General features: G+C 38.2%; 1 protein-coding gene across 9 annotated transcripts in view; it reads right to left on the bottom strand.

Moving 5' to 3' along the window:
- Positions 1–882: 882 nt before the first annotated feature.
- Positions 883–22,352, bottom strand: part of LOC126365910 (bromodomain adjacent to zinc finger domain protein 1A) — a 132,897-nt gene continuing 111,427 nt past the window's right edge. For all 9 annotated transcript variants that reach the window (XM_050008637.1, XM_050008644.1, XM_050008636.1 and 6 more), the window contains 3 exons: positions 15,248–15,420; positions 14,542–14,705; positions 883–1,150 (listed from right to left, as the gene is read on the bottom strand). In XM_050008637.1, the coding sequence (XP_049864594.1) occupies positions 1,039–1,150; positions 14,542–14,705; positions 15,248–15,420 (449 nt within the window). In that variant the 3' untranslated portion in view covers positions 883–1,038. The remainder of the gene's footprint in view (positions 1,151–14,541; positions 14,706–15,247; positions 15,421–22,352) is intronic.

Below are 22,352 nucleotides of genomic sequence, written 5' to 3'. Positions count from 1 at the left end.
TTACCCTATTGGGGATAGTTTCCTGCAGATTGTCCACATTTCAGAACATCACCCTGTATCAAAGTAAACCTTAAATGGTGTGTTAAGGGCTTTTCATTCAAACATACATCTATAAAATTATTTGTGTGTGTTAATTACCACAAAATTTCCTGTGGTAGTGTTTGCACTACAGATTCAGCCTAAAGGCCTACAGCTGCTAAATGTGACCCCGGTCGTGGCGTTTAAGTTCTAGAATGTGTTATGTACGCAACCAACTGACATGCCTACAGTGTCTGCACTATCATCAAAGTTTTATTTAATATTATCTCTTACTGGAATGAGATTTTCACTCTGCAGCAGAGTGTGCGCTGATATGAAACTTCCTGGCAGATTAAAACTGTGTGCCAGGCACTCGGTCGGGCACACAGTTTTAATCTGCCAGGAAGTTTCATATCAGCGCACTCTCCGCTGCAGAGTGAAAATATTCTGGAAACGTCTCCCAGGCTGTGGCTAAGCCATGTCTTCGCAGTATTCTTTCTTTCAGGAGTGCTCGTTCTGCAAGGTTCGCAAGAGAGTTTCTGTAAAGTTTGGAAGGTAGGAGACGAGATACTGGCAGAAGAAAAGCTGTGAGCACCGGGCGTGAGTCGTGCTCCGGTAGCTCAGTTGGTAGAGCACTTGCCCGCGAAAGGCAAAGGTCGCGAGTTCGAGTCTCGGTCGGGCACACAGTTTTAATCTGCCAGGAAGTTTCATTATCTCTTACTGTTTGTTCCTTTCTTCATCACAACACTTTTTCCTTGAAACAACCAAATACCAATATATCCACAATATAAAAACAGAAAAGTGGAGTTTTTATCTGTATCTACAAATAAATTCTAACAATTTATTCATCTGTAACTGTGAACATGATTTAGAGCATTTTATTGAATAATTTTTTACACCTTGTATATGTTTTACAAAAGGTTCTGTGCATAGCTCTTAAGAGTCCTCTACTATAGTTTGTTTTTTTAAAAAAGGTACAATGTACATATAAGATCAACTTCTGTTAATAAATAAATATTCCTAAAAACTTAATCTAGGTCTTTTGGTCCTAGGCTGGATTTCATCCTCTTTCACCTGAAGACCAAATTCTTCACACTGTTTTTCAAAATACTGGTTCAACCGAAGTCCTGCCCTGAAAAACAAAAGTAAATAAAATAAATTTCTATGCAAACTACACAGTTTTGAAACTAGACAGGATGAATGTTTGGTCATGGAAACAGCATACCCTATCCCTGCATGCAAAGATCTAGGTTAGAGTCCTAGTAGGGCACACAGGTTGAATTCCTTAGAAGGTTTCACAGCTATGGGGTAACTGTAGGCGATGATGTTCTCATCAAACTGACTTTTCTCTGCTTTCTTGCTCTGCTCTACCTCAATTTATGCTTCCTCTAAATTTGATTCTATCTAAACTCTTGTCACGCATTTAATCAACAATATAAGGTGACAAGCATTTAATCAGCAATATAAGGTGACACCAAAAGACAAAGGGATTTTTTTAATTTCGCAGGCTTTATACAAATGATTTTCAAAGCTTTTTTTTTTATCTTGCTGATACATATTTGTGATGTATGTTTGCATTTTCACCTGTTTTGAATATTTACTTTATTGTTTCAACCAAAAAGGTCATACCTGTTTTTTTGAGTGTTCAGCAATTTTTTACTTTATAAAAAGATGAATGAAAGAATTTGCTTGAAAAATGGAATAAAGTGCAGCACCACAATCAAAATGTTGACTGTGGCTTTTGGCAAATCTACTATGAGTAAGACATCAGTTTACGAATGGAAATAACATTTCAAAGAGGGTCGAAAATATGTTGAAGACAAAGACCGCCCTGGAGGCCCTAACACATTCATTACAGACAACAATGTTGAAGCTCAAGAAATAAAAGTGTTGAAAAGTTTATTCTGAAATCGTTAAATTTCAACAAAAATGGCGCCATGCAGACATCACTCAGTCGACCCAATCCATCACTGATGAGATAAAAACAGAATCGTTGAAGGAGCTGAACACCATAATGAGAAGTGAGCTCCAGAAGTGCTTCCAAGATCTGAAAAAGCACTGGCACAAAGTAGTAGCAGTGGGATTCATTATTCTTCTTTTGTTTTAGCTAACGGTAAACCATGTTATTTCAACACTTTTATTTCTTGAGCTTCAACTGACACCAAGTATTTTCACATTCATTTTCCACAAGCCTCTTTTTTTTCCTGCTTCAGTCCATGTCTTGCTAGTTTTTAAGTCTGACATTTCATGGAAATGCTGCTGTCACAGGTTTCTTCTTTAAAATATTGTGGAGGTCCTCAGTCGTAGTCCTAACTTTTTGAGGATTCTGTTTGACCAAATCCTATGACTATAATATCAATGAGTCACAGTTAGAACAGTTTGCAGGGACGTGAAATGGTATCACACACTCAGTTTTGGGTAAAGCAACTAGCAGACTTCTGTTTATTGATAGAATACTGGGAAAATGCACTCGGTCTACAAAGGAGACTGCTTACAAAGCATTCATGTGACCCATTCTAGACTACTGCTCAAGTGTGCGGGACCATTCCCAAATAGGAGTAGCAGGGGATATTAAAACGCCTACAAGAAGAGCAGCACAAACAGTCACAAGTTTGTCGGACCCATGGGAGTGTGTCACAGGAATACTGAAGTAATTGAACGGACAGTCTCTAGAAAATAGATGTAAACTATCCTGGGAAAGCCTATGTACAAAGTTTCAAAAACTGACTTTAAATGTTGATTCTAGGTCTACACTACAAACACCCTATGTATGACTCACATACAGAATACGAAGGCAAGATTAGATTAATTATAGCACACACAAAGGGACCTGAAGAAACCTTAGTTACTGGTACAATGGGACGTACCCTCTGCCATGCATTTGACAGTGGTTTACAGAGTACAGATGTAGATGTAGGAGTGAACAAGGGGCACTTTACTTTTTGTATGGGAGATTAGTATAAAATAACAAAAATTATGTATATGCTTCGCCCATCTACTTGGAATCATTCATGTTGTGTGTTAATAGAACATAATAACCCTTTTTCCAATGACGACTCACATTTCCCACAAGCTAACATTCTTGACGGTATCAAGATGAACTTGCAAAACTATGACTACGGTTCAGCATCAGCTGCTGTATATTGCACAACAATTTCAACACACTGGATTGTCATTACATATTTTGTGCTCAACATTTTCTCTTATCGGGCCCACGATCTTTTTTAATATCGTTATTTCCTTGGCTTCCAGCTGCTCATTCAGACATATTCTACTCAATGTGAGTTACTAGCTAGATACAGAACCTATGTTTGAATGTCTGCACTGAAGTGCCACAGATACGTGTAAAGCAATACAGACAATTTGTTATAAGCACTTCTAGTCATCTGGTATGTCACTTCAATGTCAGTTCTAGATGTGAAGGCTTCTCTCTCAGAGATGTTCAGTTCTATCAACTTTCCTACTGATTTAACTTTTCTGGGTTTGAGGTTAGTTATAAACTTTTGTTTTTCCACAGGAGAACAGGAAGCCCACCTTCGCAACTTAAGATTTTAATTTAAATGATCTGTTTTGTGGCTGTGCAGTGCAAATATTAACAAAATCTTGCTAACAACTCTGAAAGCTAAGCAGACTACTGTCAGTTTCAAGCTCTTGTAGCCATTCTGACCCCATTTTTGACCCCCTTCCATTATACAGTTCATCGCACAACTCACTGACAAAATGATCATGTGGCACTGTTGGTCAGGTGCTCCACCTGGGGAAGTTTGGCAGCTGAGATGCAAAACTGTCTCAGGTAAAGCCACATTGGGAGACTCGCATGTCAGTAACCACGAAATGATGAAGACAAAATACAACACCCAGTCCCGACCTTAGAAAATCTCTGGCCCGGATGGGAATCGAACCTGGGCCTGCTGCACAGCAATCAGATGCGCTGACCATGCAGCTGGGGGTGGACCACCACTAACAGATGACTCTTCATCATATGGTTGGAAAGTAGAGGCAGGTGCCCTTCACCTTGCCTCATACCAAGCACAATACTGTAGTTATTCGAAGTCTCCACTCTTAATTTCACTTCAGAGGTGGTGAAAATTAATGTCTCTTGATTATTGAGTGTGGATGTTGCAATTGCATTTAAGTAATTTCATTATTATAACTATTTTCATAATTAATATTATATTATTATGAGACTATTTACCCAGCTAACATTATTGAAACCATAGTTTTCATGCATGGTGTAATATAATACAGAAAGAAAACTTCTGAAAGGATATCTGTTTAGACATTAACAACTACATAACTTATTTTGCCTCTTACTGCGTGTTATAACACTATACTGTGAGAGCATTATAGAAATGCCTCCACAGCCTGCCTAGAGACGTCACCTTGCAGCCTGAACAGAGGGTGCAACAATCACTGTGGTGTATACACAACAGCTCAATATAAGCCCGGCACGTCGCGCCCTTGGCCTCACACATGTTTACTTACTTATTGTATGTGTATCTATGAGACTGTATACTGATGTGTTCTACAGTTATGGTTTGTACCATTCTAAACTTCATTTAGTGTTATTCTGAATTTCTTCATGTGAAAGCAGAATAAAACTTAATTGGTGTTACTTCTGATAATGTGTCTGTAAAATGTTACAAGACTATGGAGAACATCATTCCAGTGTTGCAAATATGTGTATCAAGGAATTGTGTACTACTTATTTCAAGGGTGTCGATAAGGTAGACATAAGCAGCTCGGAGCAAAGGTTCCGTACAGTCCAAGGACTTCATTTAAATGCACCAGGAAAGAAAACACTAGCTGAAAGAATTTGTAGTCTCATTTCGAGGAAGAGGGAAGACAAAAGGACAAGTGACAAACAAATGGAAAGCACAAGATGTTTCAAATGCGTTAAAACCAAACATGTCACCAGCCAAATGCAAATTACCAGGTGGTTTAAACTGAATAGGCCAGAACCAAAAACTCAAGTCAATAGTGAAATGCAAATTATGAGACGGTTCAAACTGAAGATGACAGAGTTGCACGAAGTGAAACTTGTACACACTCCAACAGTTAACTTACCAGCTGATTTCCACCAGCAAGCAGAAGTGCACACAAGGAGGACACCAAAATTTTTTTACTGCAAGTTTTTTTTTTTTTTTTTTTTTTTTTTAGAAATGCCATTAGGGGAACTAGAAACCACCTGCTCCCACTAAAAAAAAGTTTCTAAATACCCAGATTTTGCAGCATTACACTGTAACGTACAGTCACTCACGAATACAATTACCATGTTGGAAGCACTACTCCAATGTAAACAACATGTGAACGTAATTTTGCATTATTGAGCATTAGCTACAAAAGTGACACAATAAAAATAGCCTGAATCTTAGGACATGCAGCCAGTCATTTTAGCCGAGAATTCTCCAAACATGGTGGCTCTGCTACCTTTGTGAAAGAGCAAATAAATTTCTGTGATGTCAATAAAAATTGACCCAATTGAAAAAAAAACTTCAAACTTTCCATTACTAAACTGCCCGATCTTAATTTCATAATTATTAACAAATATAGAGGACCAAGTGGAAATCTACCAATCTTCATGAGCAAACTAGAGGTTCTGCTGAATGGGAACAGTGTATTAAATACGAAAATAGTGCTTTCTCGCGATTTCAATATCAATTCTTCATAAGACAGTAGTACCATAGACGCCTTGATAAATCTGACCAACACATTCAATATAATACCCACAATACTGTTCCCATCAAGATTAACAGAATGTACAAACTCCATCAACAACCAAATCTTCATCTCGGACACAAATTACAAATGCATGAGTGGAATACTGAGCAAGGTTTATACTGATCATGAGGCAAAAATGTAGCTGTAGCTGAGAAAAGAACTTTTTCTGAAGACACATTAGAACTTTTAATTTCTTACTGGCTAAGGAAAATTGGGAAATCGTCTTCATTCAGGTCAATGTTGATAACAATTACATGGCTAGAGGACAAATGTAAGGATGTGGAGGCTTATCTCACTAGGGGTAAGATAGATACAGCCTACAGGAAAATTAAAGAGACCTTGGGAGGAAAGAGAGCCACTTGCATGAATATCAAGAGATCAGATGGAAACCCAGTTCTAAGCAAAGAGGGGAAAGCAGAAAGGTGGAAGGAGTATATAGAGGGTCTATACAAGGGCGACGTACTTGAGGACAATATTATGGAAATGGAAGAGGATGCAGATGAAGATGAAATGGGAGATACGATACTGCGTGAAGAGTTTGACAGAGCACTGAAGACTTGAGTCGAAACAAAGCCCCGGGAGTAGACAACATTCCATTAGAACTGCTGACGGCCTTGGGAGAGCCAGTCCTGACAAAACTCTACCATCTGGTGAGCACGATGTACGAGACAGGCGAAATACCCTCAGACTTCAAGAAGAATGTAATAATTCCAATCCCAAAGGAAGCAGGTGTTGACAGATGTGAAAATTACCGAACTATCAGTTTAATAGCTACAAAATACTACCACGAATTATTTACAGACGAATGGAAAAACTGATAGAAGCCGACCTCGGGGAAGATCAGTTTGGATTCCGTAGAAATGTTGGAACACTTGAGGCAATACTGATCTTATGACTTATCTTAGAAGAAACTTTTGACAATGTTGACTGGAATACTCTCTTTCAAATTCTAAAGCTGGCAGAGGTAAAATACAGGGAGCGAAAGGCTATTTACAATTTGTACAGAAACCAGATGGCAGTTATAAGAGTCGAGGGACATGAAAGGGAAGCAGTGGTTGGGAAGGGAGTGAGACAGGGTTGTAGCCTCTCCCCCATGTTATTAAATCTGTATATCAACAAAAGCAAAACAAGGATAATGGAATGTAGTCGAATTAAGTCAGGTGATGCTGAGGGAATTAGATTAGGAAATGAGACACTTAAAGTAGTAAAGGAGTTTTCCTATTTGGGGAGCAAAATAACTGATGATGTTCGAAGTAGAGAGGATATAAAATGTAGACTGGCAATGGCAAGGAAAGCGTTTCTGAATAAGAGAAATTTGTTAACATCGAGTATAGATTTAAGTGTAACGAAGTCGTTTCTGAAAGTATTTGTATGGATGGTAGCCATGTATGGAAGTGAAACACGGACAATAAATAGTTTGGACAAGAAGAGAAAAGAAGCTTTCGAAATGTGGTGCTACAGAAAAATGTTGAAGATTAGATGGGTAGATCACGTAACTAATGAGGAGGTATTGAATAGGATTGGGGAGAAAAGAAGGTTGTGGCACAACTTCACTAGAAGAAGGGATCGGTTGGTAGGACATGTTCTGAGGCATCAAGGGATCACAAATTTAGCATTGGAGGGCAGCATGCAGGGTAAAAATCGTAGAGGGAGACCAAGAGATTAATACACTAAGCAGATTCAGAAGGATGTAGGTTGCAGTAAGTACTCTGAGATGAAGCAGCTTGCATAAGATAGAGTAGCATGGAGAGCTGCATCTAACCAGTATCAGGACTGAAGACCACAACAACAACAAAAACAACAACAAGTTTTTATAATATATTTCTTCACTATTTCGATGTAGCATTTCCAAAAGAAATAAAAACAGTAAAACCTAAAAACAATACGCACTGGGTAACTAAAGGCATAAAAATTTCCAGTGAGAGAAACAGATTTAAAATTAACTTGATATTTTATTGCTTGCAAATTTGTCTTCATGAAGAACCCCATTTCAAATCGAAAGCATGTGTTCAACACATAGCAAAACTGTTGGCAAAATTTTCAACTTTTGTCTAGCATCTAATGCCTTTCCAGATGTTTTCAAAATAGCAAAAGTTTCACCACTGCTAAAAAAAAGGTATTTCTGATCAAATATCAAGCTACTGACTCATGGCACAGCTAAGTTCCTACTCAAAAATTCTTTTATGACAGACTTTTAAGTTTCATAAATAAATATTCACCTCTTATTATACATTAATGTGGTTTTAGAAAGTCTAAATTGACACAGACAGCAATTTTTGAATTTTTCGACTGTACTTTAAAATCTCTTTGTTGACATAAATTAGCTGCAGGCATTTTTCTACCCTGCCAAAAGCCTTCAATGTCCTAGACCAAAACATCTGCTTGAAAAAAATCAGGAAAATGATGATTGAGAGGTGTGGTACATAGTTGGTTGTGTTTGTACAAAAAAAAACAACCACACACACACACACACCACAGGCGGAAGATATCACATCACTATGAATTCAACACTTAGGAACAAAACAAGGACCAATTCCTTACTTTCTAGTGAATTACCAATAAAATATAGTGTACCACAGGGCTCAACATTAGATCCTCCACTCTTCTTGATTTATGTGGATGACTTTGCTGAATATAAGAGCCTTCAAAAATCTATCCTATTTTCCAATGACACCAACATATTAGTTACTGGATCCATCCCAGAAACCTTGCAGTCAACATTAGAAAGCTCTATGAAAAGATTTTCAAGATAAATAAAATCATTATAAATACTGAAAAAAACTCTGTGTGTCAACTTTCATTTATTTCCTCCGTCTAACCCAATATCTATTCAAGCACAATTAACTAATTATCCCCTAGAAAAGGTTTCATAAATGTTTGGGTTTGTGGGTTCAGCAAAACAAAGTGGGACACACACATAACTTGTCTACGAAACACTAATCCTTGTGATATGGTGTTAGAATATTAATCTACAATAAGCAAAACAACGGTACCGCAGGAACTTTATGAACAGTTCCACTCACTGCTTCTTAGGGGGCTTAAAAAGATGTAATCCTGTAAATGTCATGTTACTGACCTTGGTGTTCTGAATGTTCCAAGCTTGTTCGTTTATCAAACTATCTTGTTCACTACAGACTACCTCTTGAAAAGGCAAACTACTACAAAATAAGAAATGTACACAACTATTGTACCAGATGGAAATCAAATATTCGCCGAAAACATCACAGAACTACAGCATATTGGAGGAGCATAATTAACATGGGTGTAAACTACACAGTAAGATACTAGAGGAAATAAAAAGCACTATGTATCTAAAATTTAAAACTGAGCTAAAGGCAATTTTAATAAAACACTGTTTCTATATTATGAAAGAATTTCTGAATGCATAGCAAAAAGTTACTTGAAAATGAAATTGTAAGAATGTGTACCTAACCTTAATTTGCTACTATTTGCTAAGACTACATATCACTTCAACTTTTCTTTGACCAGTCCAATATCAATTTTACACTTTGTGCTTTATGATCTAACTGGACCAATGTAAGTCAATCATTACATTTGAGTGTTATAAATCTTTTGTAATCATAACTTTTATTTTGCCAAGTTGATGTAAAACAGGTTGAAATTTGAAATGAGTCTAGCATGAGCTTATATCTGAACAATTCATATTCATCAACGGAAAACACAGGGTGGATTGAAGCAGCATTTTACTGTCCCCCACCCCTACGCTGGTATCCCTCCCTGCCCCAGCTCCCTCCATACACCCTTGTTGACTGAAAGTTCACTTTCTGAGTTTTTTTTGTGTCTACCTGTGACTCAGCATCTTCGCTATCTGTTCAGTAGGAAGTATCATTTTTCATAATACTGTTACAACTAATATTGGTCATCTATTTTCAGTTAAAAGGTGTAGATTTTGGTGTTACATGCCTCTTACAAACTACTGCACTTAAAGTTATTTATATTTTTCTAATTGTTACCACTGACATACACTGATTAGCCAAAACATTATGACCTCTGCACACTGCAATGTCGGATGCCTCCTGGTGGCGTAGTGGTCACATGATGCAATAAGTATGTAAGCCAACTAGATACGGCCCTAACGAAGATATACACTGCAAATGGAGAAATCCAGTGAGATAAATGACTCTGCCAAAGGGCAGACTATTATTATGGAGAGCCTGTGAATGAGTACCTTGACAACGCCGAAGCTGGTCGAATGTTCACATAGTACTGTCGTGAGCATCTACGGAATGTGGTAGAACGACAGTGAAACTACCATTACATGCCAAGTGTTTGCATGTCTGCGACTCTTTACACAACTTGGAGTTTGCAGGCTCGCCTGCTCTGTAAAGTAGGATAGATGGCAATCGGTGGCCCTTCTGCCGAAAAAAACACATTACTGGTGCACGCGTAAGTGTTACAGAGCACACCATTTAGCACACATTGATGAAAAAGGGGCTCTGGAGCAGACGACCCCTGTGTGTCCACACGTTGGCCCAAAATCATCATTAATTATGATGTGGGCTTAGGATCAAGACTGAACCGTGTGTCACTGGAATCGTGTCACCTTGTCGGATTAATCACATTGCTACACCAGGTCGATGGTCGTCTCCACAACTGCAATTATCCGGGCGAACAGCTGCTCAAAATGTACACTTCGGCACAAAATCAGGCTAGTGGGAGTAGTATTATGCTATGATAGACAGTCTCTTATGCTTGCATAGGATCTGTGGTAGTAATCGCAGACATCAGGTCAGCTGCAGAGCATCTGCATCCCTTCATGCTTTATGTTCTCCCTGATAACGATGTCATCTATTAGCAGTATAGCTGTCAGTGTCTCTAAGCTAAAATATTGCTATAGTGGTCTGAGGAGTGTGATGGTGAAATAATATTAATGTCTTGGCCTCAAAATTCGCCTGATGTAAATCCGATGGTTCCCATCTGGGTCACTATTGAGCCCCACTACAGTGTACAAGTACACAACCCAGTGGCCAGCTATTTATGGGAATTTCATGACTTGTGCGTACGTACCTGGTGCCACACAGCTCCACAAACCTACCAACGACCTGTAGAATCGATGATACACAGAATCTGTGATGTACTGTGTTACACAGATTGCCCAATAAGCTAATAAGCAAACGGTCATAATGTTTTGGCTCATCAGTGTATCTCCTGTATGTGTGTAAGGTCAATGCTCATACCTTTTCTACCTCTTTTATCATAACAATGTATTTAAACAAAAAACAGTGACTCAGCACAAATAAACTGCCATTGCATTTGCAGATGATGAATGTGATGATGATGTGGGTTGAATATACTAAAGAAGCATACCAAAAGAAATCTGATATTTGGAATACTATCTTCATTTCACATAAAAGATAAGAAACACACACACTTGTAGACTGAGAAGGTGGTGGTGGTGGATGATGTTAATATCTAACTAGAGGAAATGTAGTACAACGCCACACTTGGTGACATCAGTAATGAAGAAGCCGCCACTATAAGTTGTGAACATAGCGTTTAACTCTAGTGCTAGGGCAATGAAGTGAAAATGAATCTTAACAGCAAAAGCACGTTTTTCGAAGATAGGTGAAAGAACAGAAGGGCAAGGGGAAGACCAATAAAATACTGACTATGAAGAATAATAATGAATAACAAGATGTAACAGTCAGAGTTTGAGAATAACTTACATGCAAGCAAATTTAGTTTCTTCATTTGTGACTGAACTGACCAGGGAGACCACAGAGCTTAGCATCACATCCTACTAAATTTTAAAACAATTTTGCTGAAACATGGGACCTGATTTATTAAATTTTATTTCTTTGCTCCGATTCAGCTTACTGATGTTATAAATGAACACAGCTAATCAAAGCTGACATTTCTCCATCCCATTATTAGTCAAAACATTTTGGAAATCAAATCATTTATCACACTTCGTGTACATGTAAGCTTTTAATTATTATTTACTTAGGAAGGTATATTTCAGAAGTTTTTTGACACTTGTGTATATTACGTAACACCTGAGAAAACAATGGTTGTCACAGTGGCACATTTCAGAAATGGAAGAAACAACCAAAATTACTGCCCCCTCTAATATGATGTGTGGTGCTTGAACAGCCAACATTGATTTGTATTTGCCTTCCAAGGATTCAATGAGACAAGATTGCTTAAGGCTATTTTAGTACTCCTCAAAATGGGAAATCTCCAGCTCTAAAACAGTCACACTTAACTTAGGTAAAATAAACTGGACATCTTCCTGACAAAAGCAAAACATACTGTGCAGAATTCATCGCTGGCAAGCACAATGGCTACTATGTTATTCATGTGATACCCTGCTCTTGAGGCACATTATCCATCAACACAGCCTCACATCAACAAATATTTTTACTTAGCATTAACGAAAATAATCACTATGCTACAAGAAAAGGTTGTAAGATCTCATTGCTGGTGCTTTGAACCCTCTAAGAACCATTTAATATGAGAAATGCGGCAGAAAATGGTATGGTTGGTCATGAGAGTTTTGCAAACATGTATGTGGGAGAGATGTGTCTCCTATTATACAGATCTCAACATACTGGTTTTAAAATGGTCATACTATACCCAGGCCGCTGGAACTTTACACTTGACGTATGTGTTTTCAAGTTGGCAGTGTAATAGGTTAGCAAGTGAAGAACGAGAAGTGCAAAACTCTATGCACAGTAATCGCTGCCAGTCATGACGTCAGAGCTCCTGTGCTGCTGGCTTTGTTCGGTATGAACATAATGTACATTGTGCATCGTTTCTGCCTAACACTTGAACTGAACTGTGCTTTGTTTCGCTGTGGTTTAGAAAATTCTGAAAGCCGAAGAAACGTCATTCGCCTGGTGACAATCCTTTATGTCGAGGCTTGCTGCTAGGCAGCGACACACTAAAGTTACTACAGAGAACTCTCAAGTCTTATGAGCAGGAGAAACAACGCACAAACATTCGTGGAGAGCCTTCAGTTCTTGCTGATAAAGTTGTGGAATGCACATTGTAAACTCTTGGAATTAGTGCAGGAACAGTAGTAACAATGGAGTGTTATTGAATAAAATGAAAGATGCAGACATGCGCCGAAATAATTCCGAGTGACTCCTGGAGTCAGCCTGTCACTGACTTACATCCTTTCAAGACTGGTGCAATCCAGACGCATATTTATGCTTACTATAGCAGGAAAGAGCATCCTACAGTAGTAAAGTTAATAGTGTCATTAAAAGAAGTGAACTTTTCAGGGGTGGGAAAAAGGCACTAAAAACTGGGCTGAAAAGTATTGGCTCTGAGCACTATGGGACTCAGCGCGGTTATGGACTGAAGTGCTTAGAACCGCTCTGCCACTGCGGTCAGCTGAAAAGTATTGATTTCCGTTACAAAGCGCTAGATGAATGCAAAGGCCTGTTAGTAAAGGCGCATATTGTTATGGCTCCAAGCATATTCTTGCACAAAATTGTGAGCAAAAGACATTCTTTCGCTTTGTGTTTGTGATGACTACCATGAAGACGGTTTTGGCACTGATTCGACTATAGTAACGAAGGGGAGCTGGCTGTAATTGTGCAACTGTCATCATAAGACTATGAGTGAGAGCTTCAAATATCGGTTATTTATTGAATCACTGTCATTATAAAATGTAGAGCAAGAAGTTACAATCTCAGTAATTACTTGTTTTGTAAACTATGTATCGTATTGCTTTTAATATATCGGTCATCATCACATGCTTGTTCCCCATATTTCTTTGCTCCTTATTTTCTGTCAAGGGGATAGCAAGCCAAAATCAAATTCTTATATATACAGTTATTACTTAATAGCATACATTTACAAGATGGAGCAGAAATCATCTGCTATGCGTATAGAGGCTACTGTTGCAACATCGCTACTGCGGTACAGCCAACCTAACTTGACATAATGCAAACCGTCAAGTGCAATATTTCGCTGGCGCAGGTATAAATCACAACTTTCAGAGAACAGAACACTGCTCCATTTCAGTGCACCCTGATTTCCAACATCCCTCTTTCCTATGTGTAGGGGCTCTACTGCACTACACTGCCACTTAGAGAAACACTGTGCACCTACATGTGTAGCTGCTAAGTTCACTATGACAGTTTAGGTTGCTTAGGTTGACACTTTGCATATTCCCACTGACTGACATTATGTGTATTCAAGTTGCCTCCTGGTAGATACTGTGACAGGCTGAGAGCAAAAGACTTACTGCTCATGGTACCATAACCTGACTGCCTCTGAAAATCTCTCTAACAACTATGCAATCAGTTGTCTATCCCAGAAATGTCTTGCTGACTCACAGACCTCAATACTTTACATGAGCCACTGCTTCACTTTTACTCGTATTGAAGAGAGCACTAATGGCAATCTGACATTGGACACCTCAGATATCAGTCTCACTCCCAGCTGATGTGCTCAAGTGAGTTTCCTTTTCTTGTATCCATAACTAGCAGTGACACACTAAGCTGTTATAGACATAACCATCTCCTCCAATTCTTTTAATCAGTGTAACACAGAGACACCAAGGCAACTGAGAAACTTCTCTAATTACCTTAACTGGTTGTCATTAATTATTCACAATAAAAACAAAGACTGATCTATAAAAAATAAACATTGTATTTTATAAAACAAATGTGAAATGAGCTGAACAAACAAATATTAAAAACATGTTCAGATATTATATTATCAGTAGATACAAACTGTAGTAATAAAGAAATTGAGCTTTAACTGCTTATATAATTATTTATAATGAATACTTATTTATACTACCATTACAAAATAATTTATACTTACTTGTACTCTGGAGCATCTACCTGATTGTACATTTCACAGTTTTCAAACACTAAAAGAACATCTTTTATGAACTCTCTATCATTTTTATACACCATATTTTCAAGATTCTGCTTTATCAAGCCTAAATCCATAGGTTTCTTAATTATGGTGTGATAATCAGGAACCTGCAGAAACAAATAAATAAGCAAGCTAGTATATGTATAACATGTTAAGTAGTTTGGACAATTTAAGTAATATAATTTCTTGCTATTGGTGTGCAGTGTATTTGCCCATCATATTAGATCACTTAGTAAGCCTCTTAAAAGAAATTTCAATATTCTGTGCTATTCTTGAAATATATTTTACTTACTGTTTTTAAAGTAATGCTGCAAAGCAGTAGGAAACATATCAATACTGAAGACAGTCTGGAGAACAGTTAGAGAAAGGATGCCACGACATATCTTAATATACATGCCTGAAGTACTCCGAGCACTCATCACCCCAATGCATTCCTTCTCATTATAACAACCAACCAAAAAAAGCAAACTGACATAATTAGTTACCATGCATGTAAACAATATTCTTGGTTTCAGCCAACAAAAAGATGTAAAAGTGTTATTAAAGCAGCTACAATTATAAACAAAATAAAATCTTTTTGAGTAACTCGTCTCATAACCTGTCCTACACCACAGTAATGTTTTATAATGTCACCAAGGTATGAACCTACCTCTGTTTTGCTGACTGGCAATCTGAATGGCCATGCTTCTTTATGATTTATCATGTTCTTTATTAACTTGTCCAATACAGGATAATTGAGCGGCAGGTCTGGATTAGCTTTAAGGGAATGTCTGCCACTCCGACGCGAGGGTAATGTGTCTTCACTATGTGTGCTGTCTTCATCTGTCAAAATTCAAAATAATCACTTTCAATTCTCAATAATTGTATGCCAAAAATATCACTATGTTCAACACTATTTATTAACTGAATAATTTATTTCCAATTCTGGAGAAACTCAATATAGCTACCACAATCTTAAGACAAAATTGCATTATTACTACTGTATCAAAGATATGTGCAGCAGAATGTTTAGAATACAATGACACCAAATTACTGTAAGTACTAACATATGTAATAAAAGAAAAAGCTGTAACAACACACATGCAACATGCAGTATCAGCACAGATGACTTTCACATTTCATGGCATTACTTTAGTTTTAAGCAATTCCACATTTTACATAACAAGCCTTAATGTCTATAACTGTGTGCGTGGTGGTGGGGAAGAGGGAGAGGGGTGGGGTGGGGTGGGGTGGGGTGGGGTGGGGTGGGGGAGAGAGAGAGAGAGAGAGAGAGAGAGAGAGAGAGAGAGAGAGCCAAACAGCGAGGTCAATGGGCCCATGGGATTAGGGAAGCATGGGGAAGAAGGAAGTACATTTCAAAGGAACTATCCTGGCATCTGTCTGAAGCGATTTAGGGAATTCATGGAAAACCTAAATCAGAATGACTGGATGCGGGTGATGTTTTATACATACACGTACAATCCCAACATGAGAACCTACAATTACCACTCTCCATCACCCATCTCTTACCAGAAAGAATGACACACATTTGCGGTAATGAGTTGGTTGAAGATATGCCTGAAGCAGCAGAAATAAATATGACAAAACATAAATTCAACAGTTTACTAGCAAGGCATTTCTCTTGAACCACTAAATATTCCTATGCCATAAAACAAGGAAAACATAAGGAAAATAAAAAAAATAATCAGAATGATATACTGGAGCAATATTTCATCACTGAGTGTGAATTTGAAGCAGTAGTCTTGACTTGCTGTGGATGCTGCTGGCAGCCCACGACTCATCATAGAAGAAATAATGATGAAAATGATAAAAAAGATTATGCTGTAGGCATCAAAAGAGATTAACCCGCCACACGAAAGGTGATAATAGAAATCTGAGACAGAGTGACATGTCAAGTACACTCTGAAGATGGAAGTGAACCACAAAGGAAATAGAAGCGCTGGTTGTCTTGTGTGTCCACGATCGTTTCTCGGCAAACAGCAAAATTAATGCATTAATAATTGGGTGTTAAAAATTGAAAATTTTGGAAAAGATCTCACCATCATATTAGAAATACCCTCCTGTTCCTATTTTCAAATGTAATATATCTGGTACCACAAAATGAACAGCAATTAAAACAAAGTCTAAGAGTTAAATACAGGGGGGTATTTCAGATCATTCAACAAGAGAAGTTCAGTACTTTGTAGTGCTGTTGTCTCAGCTGTGCTTACACAATTATATATTTCAACTTTAAATACTACACGGAAAAACTGAACTAACAGAAGAGACTTATAACAAAGAATTGCATGAGAGAGAGAGAGAGAGAGAGAGAGAGAGAGAGAGAGAGAGAGAGAGAATAAAGGGCGGAAAAAATGGAAACGCTAAAAACACAGCACATTACCATGCCCTAATAAAGTATAGGAAATCCACAGGCATTCAAAATAGCATCCAATCACCTCGGAATGGACAGATGGAAGTGCTGTATGGTTTTCAAGGGGATCTTACACCATTCTTCCTGCAAAATATTTGAAAGTTCAAGCAACAATAATGGAGATGGATAGTGATCATACACCCTTCTCTCCAAAGTAGACCACAAAGGCACAATAATATTGAAATCAGGTGACTGTGGTAGCCAGAGGAGATGCGACAATTCATCCTTGTGCTCACAAAACCTGTCCTAACCCGTGACAGCCATATGAACAGGGACCATGTCCTCTTTGAACCCAGCACAACTACTGAGGAACAAACATTCTACCATCGATGGACTTTATTAGTGAAAAGGGTAACATAATCTTTGGCTGCAAGATAACCTTGCAGAGGAACTATGGGGCCTATGGAACATCACGATATGGCTGCCCAAGTCACCGTGCTTCTGCCACTTTTCTTCCAGATCACCTGCAATTCCCAGGCAACTGGAATTGTTTTGATGCTGAATGGTTTCACGAATGTGACAGTCAGTGCTGCACTGACTTGTGCAACTGCTGTCGTTGGGACTTTATACCAGATGAGAGATTCTCGAGAAATCAAACTGAGATGCCATTTGGGCCCAGTGATTTACTTGCTTTCAAATCTCTCTCTCTCTCTCTCTCTCTCTCTCTCCCCCTACGCAAGGTATGCTTATTACTATGTTGTCCCCACACACACACAACACACACACACACACACACACACACACACACACACACACACACCCAAAACATAATGACACCTATCTTACACGAAGAAAATAGAAACAGTTAACGCTCCAAGTCCTGAGTGTGTGGAATGTGTTTGGGTAAATAACAAGACAGGAATGCATACCGAAAAATCAGGATGTTTTTACTGCAATTTAAATTACTGTTCCTCTCAGCTATGTAATATAGCTCCGGTGCTCACATTGGAACCAGTCAAACAATAGACCCAGTTTGAGAGTGGTGTATAATACTTCTTTCTTTAATTAGTGTATAGTTCATACATCAATTTATTTGTAATCTGATTTTTGGAGGGACAGGATGGGGGCTGAAGAACTGTGTTTAAGGACATTGAACACAATTTCTCAAAAACAAATTTTATTTTTATGCACAAATGTATTTAACAACAAAGTCCATTCAGAGTAATTACGTGTGTGTGTGTGTGTGTGTGTGTGTGTGTGTGTGTGTGTGTGTGTGTGTGTGTGTGTGTGTGTGAGTGAGAGAGAGAGAGAGAGAGAGAGAGAGAGAGAGAGAGAGAGAGAGTCAACACCTGAGACATTTCTTATGTCATAGAGACACTAGGATTTACACATACCATTGTGTACAAGAAATTTGTATTTTGATTCAGAAAAGACAGATATAAAAAAGTCAAATGCTGTGGGAAACAATGTAGTAATGAAACGGATCCCTGGGGGCGGGCAGACGGGGTGGGGAGACTACGTGAACATAGCACTGCCTCATGTGGGTTTCTCTATTCATTATAGATCACAGCACGCAGAGATCATCACAGATTCTGCGTCACCACCATTTGATACTTGTCAAATAATGCCAACTGAACTGGTGAGTTGTGATAAATGCCAATGACAGCCTACAAATACAAGGTGAGATCAAAAAGTAATGGGAATTTTTGTTTTTCTTAAAGAATCTTTATTTAGTCACCAACATCTACTTTGTCCCCTTCTACGTAATCCCCCCTTTGACATAACACACATGGGTCACTGCTTTTTCCTATCTTCAAAGCACTTGTGGAACACTTCTTGTTATGGTATTCAGCTCCTTCAGTGTTTCTATTTTTATCTCATCAATGGTGGCAAAACAACGTCCTTTAATGATTCTCTTCCGCCTCAAAAATGGAAATACGTAAAAGGGGGCCATGTCTGGCGAACATGGTAGCCGAGGCAAAATAACTGATTTGTTTTTGCCACAAAATCACGAACAAGTATGGAGATGTGAGCGGGAGCATTACTCGGCTGCAGTTTCCATGAGCGGTTTTGCTGCAAGGATTTTCTCTGGACTGCTTCAAGCAAATGGCACTTAACTTCTTAACAGTATTGATTACTGACTGTGTGTCCATAAGGCTGGAATTCATGATGCAGTATCCCAATGTAATTTAAGAAAACAGTGAGAACCTTCACATGTGAGCTTCCCCAGGGAAGCATCCTGGGACCTCTACTGTTCCTGATCTATATAAATGACCTGGGTGACAATCTGAGCAGTTCTCTTAGATTGTTCGCAGATGATGCTGTAATTTACCGTCTAGTAAGGTCATCCGAGGACCAGTATCAGTTGCAAAGCGATTTAGAAAAGATTGCTGTATGGTGTGTCAGGTGGCAGTTGACGCTAAATAACGAAAAGTGTGAGATGATCCACATGAGTTCCAAAAGAAATCCGTTGGAATTCGATTACTCGATAAATAGTACAATTCTCAAGGCTGTCAATTCAACTAAGTACCTGGGTGTTAAAATTACGAACAACTTCAGTTGGAAGGACCACATAGATAATATTGTCGGGAAGGCGAGCCAAATGTTGCGTTTCATTGGCAGGATACTTAGAAGATGCAACAAGTCCACTAAAGAGACAGCTTACACTACACTCGTTCGTCCTCTGTTAGAATATTGCTGCGCGGTGTGGGATCCTTACCAGGTGGGATTGACAGAGGACATCTAAAGGGTGCAAAAAAGGGCAGCTCGTTTTGTATTATCACGTTATAGGGGAGAGAGTGTGGCAGATATGATACACGAGTTGGGATGGAAGTCATTACAGCATAGACGTTTTTCATTGCGGCGAGACCTTTTTACGAAATTTCAGTCACCAACTTTCTCTTCCGAATGCGAAAATATTTTGTTGAGCCCAACCTACATAGGTAGGAATGATCATCAAAATAAAATAAGAGAAATCAGAGCTCGAACAGAAAGGTTTAGGTGTTCATTTTTCCCGCTCGCTGTTCGGGAGTGGAATAGTAGAGAGATAGTATGATTGTGGTTCGATGAACCCTCTGCCAAGCACTTAAATGTGAATTGCAGAGTAGTCATGTAGATGTAGATATTTTTCAGGTCTTGGCTCTCCAGGTGGTTTCCATTGGGACGTTTGGGCCTTCATTTCGATGTCATACCCATATATCCATATTTTGTAACATATTATAACTTCCTCTCGAAGTTCTGGATAGTTGTCTCGTCATTCAGCAATTTCTAAGCAATGTCTATGCAATGTCATTTTTTGTTAAAATTCAACAAGTTTGGAACAAACTTGACCACTACTCGTTTAATGCTCAAAACATCTGAAAAAATTACTTGGTATGAGCCAAAGCATATGTCAACATCTTCAGCAACCTCTCTGGTGGCGATTCTGCAATTTTCCAAATCCAAACATTTTCTTTGCTCCTTCGACACTATTGTCAGTAATTAATGTGCTAGGGAATCCAGGGTGGTCATCATCTTAAATGTCTTCTCAACCCTCTTTGCAATGTTTATACCACTCTTAAATTGTTATCTTACTTGTACAGATTTGCCGAATGCCACAGTCAACATTTCAAATGTGGTGCTGCATTTTATTCCATTTTTCAAGCAAAACTTAATGCACACTCATTGTGTCACCTTTTTTGTAATAAAAAATTTGCCAACTACTCTAAAACAACATATATAACCTTTCCAACTGCAAACAATAAACTAAATATTAATAACAGTTGAAAATGCAAACATACATCAGGAATGTGTGTACCAACAAGATAAAAAATGTTTTAAAAATTGGTCTATAATGCCCAGGAAATTAAAATATTCCCTTTACTTTGTGATCACACCTTGTACATCAAAATCAATAGGAAGCCATGCACTTCATTAGTTAACATGGCACTATTTAAGCTGGCAGTGGAAGTATTCAAGTCATGGCTGTTTACATCAGATGAAATTTGGAACTCCAATACATCTAACATTGTCTCTTCACTCACGAGTAATACAGCAATGGTCTGTACATTTGCATTTGTTTGTTCACTTACAACACCAAGCATATTTAGTTAGTGAAATTTCCACCCTCACTGTTTAGTAAACAGTCATCCTTTGCAGCTGTGACACCATACTTACAACTAATTACATGTTTTCAACATGTGAAAGCTTTTATTGTTCAATTAGTAATTCAGGACAAGCAGCTGAATAATAATGACGATACTGTTGGGGCCACATAAAGTGGATGACAATAATTCACTTGTGGTATGTTGTACAAAAATGGAAGTGAAAAGAAATAAACTAACTCGTTCACTGAATTAAGGTGCAATTTTACAGTTGGAACAGCAGGATAATTAATTGTGGTCTCTAGAGGATGTGATTTCAACATATTATAATATACAGTAGAAGCAGTTACCCAAAACACTGTCCTCTGTCAACAACAGGTATGTACTTATTACACCACAATATGATACAATCCTGATAACGTTGGAAAACAGTGACTGGGAAAGGGGGCCACAAAATTATGACAATAGTTTTCCTATGGTACAAGGTTATGAATCAGCTGATCTACTGCAATAAGTATGGAAGTGTCAATTAAAATCAGTGTTTTTGTAACCATTGTTTCACAAATATGGCAATTTTGTAGCTGTGGATAGACAGAGAAATGTGCTAACATAAACATCTGTTACAGAAACCAGCAGAACAAACTGTCTGCATATATAACAATGTAGACAACAGAAGACTGCTTCAGTGCCACACATGAAGACAAGAAACAAGTGACAAATATGAAAACAATGTGGGTTTGTTTTTTGACTTGAAATAGCCAGTCAACTGAAAATTAGTTACCTAAAGTAGTATTGCTGTTTACAAATGCTAAAACAAATGTGTGATGCACTGAGGAAAAGAAGTACAAAATTGTGGTTAGCATTGGCTTCTGTATGATGGCAGTGTTCTTAGTCATACAATCTTTAGCATTCAGTAGTTTTTCACAAAATTAAAATGAAAATTGTCTGGTGTCTACTCTACTCTCTGAACCAGGGCCTCTTGCAGCACGTTCGTGTTCTCTACACTGAAAGGGGCACTATTTTCAAGTCACAGAAGAGGCGAAATAAAGATTGTTTAAGGCAACATGTTATTTATAATCTGACTTTGAAACCGCATAATTTTCAGGCAAGTATATCAGATCCAATGAAAACTATTTTGAAAGTAATGCAATTAAATACTTCTACCTACTCTACAGGCCTGCCCCCCCCCCCCCCCCCAAACTATATGTGGGTGCCCCTTTCTTTCTTTTTATTTATTTATTTTTATTTTTGGTGGAGATATGAACAGATGGCGACTTTTACACTAGAAGTAAAATACAAGTTACCTGTATGCTTAGGTCAGT

The sequence above is a fragment of the Schistocerca gregaria genome, chromosome 4 (assembly GCF_023897955.1).
Source record: "Schistocerca gregaria isolate iqSchGreg1 chromosome 4, iqSchGreg1.2, whole genome shotgun sequence".
Taxonomy (NCBI): Eukaryota; Metazoa; Arthropoda; class Insecta; order Orthoptera; family Acrididae; genus Schistocerca; species Schistocerca gregaria.
The sequence above is the reverse complement of the archived record's forward strand: the minus strand, read 5'-3'. Positions and strand labels throughout refer to the sequence as shown.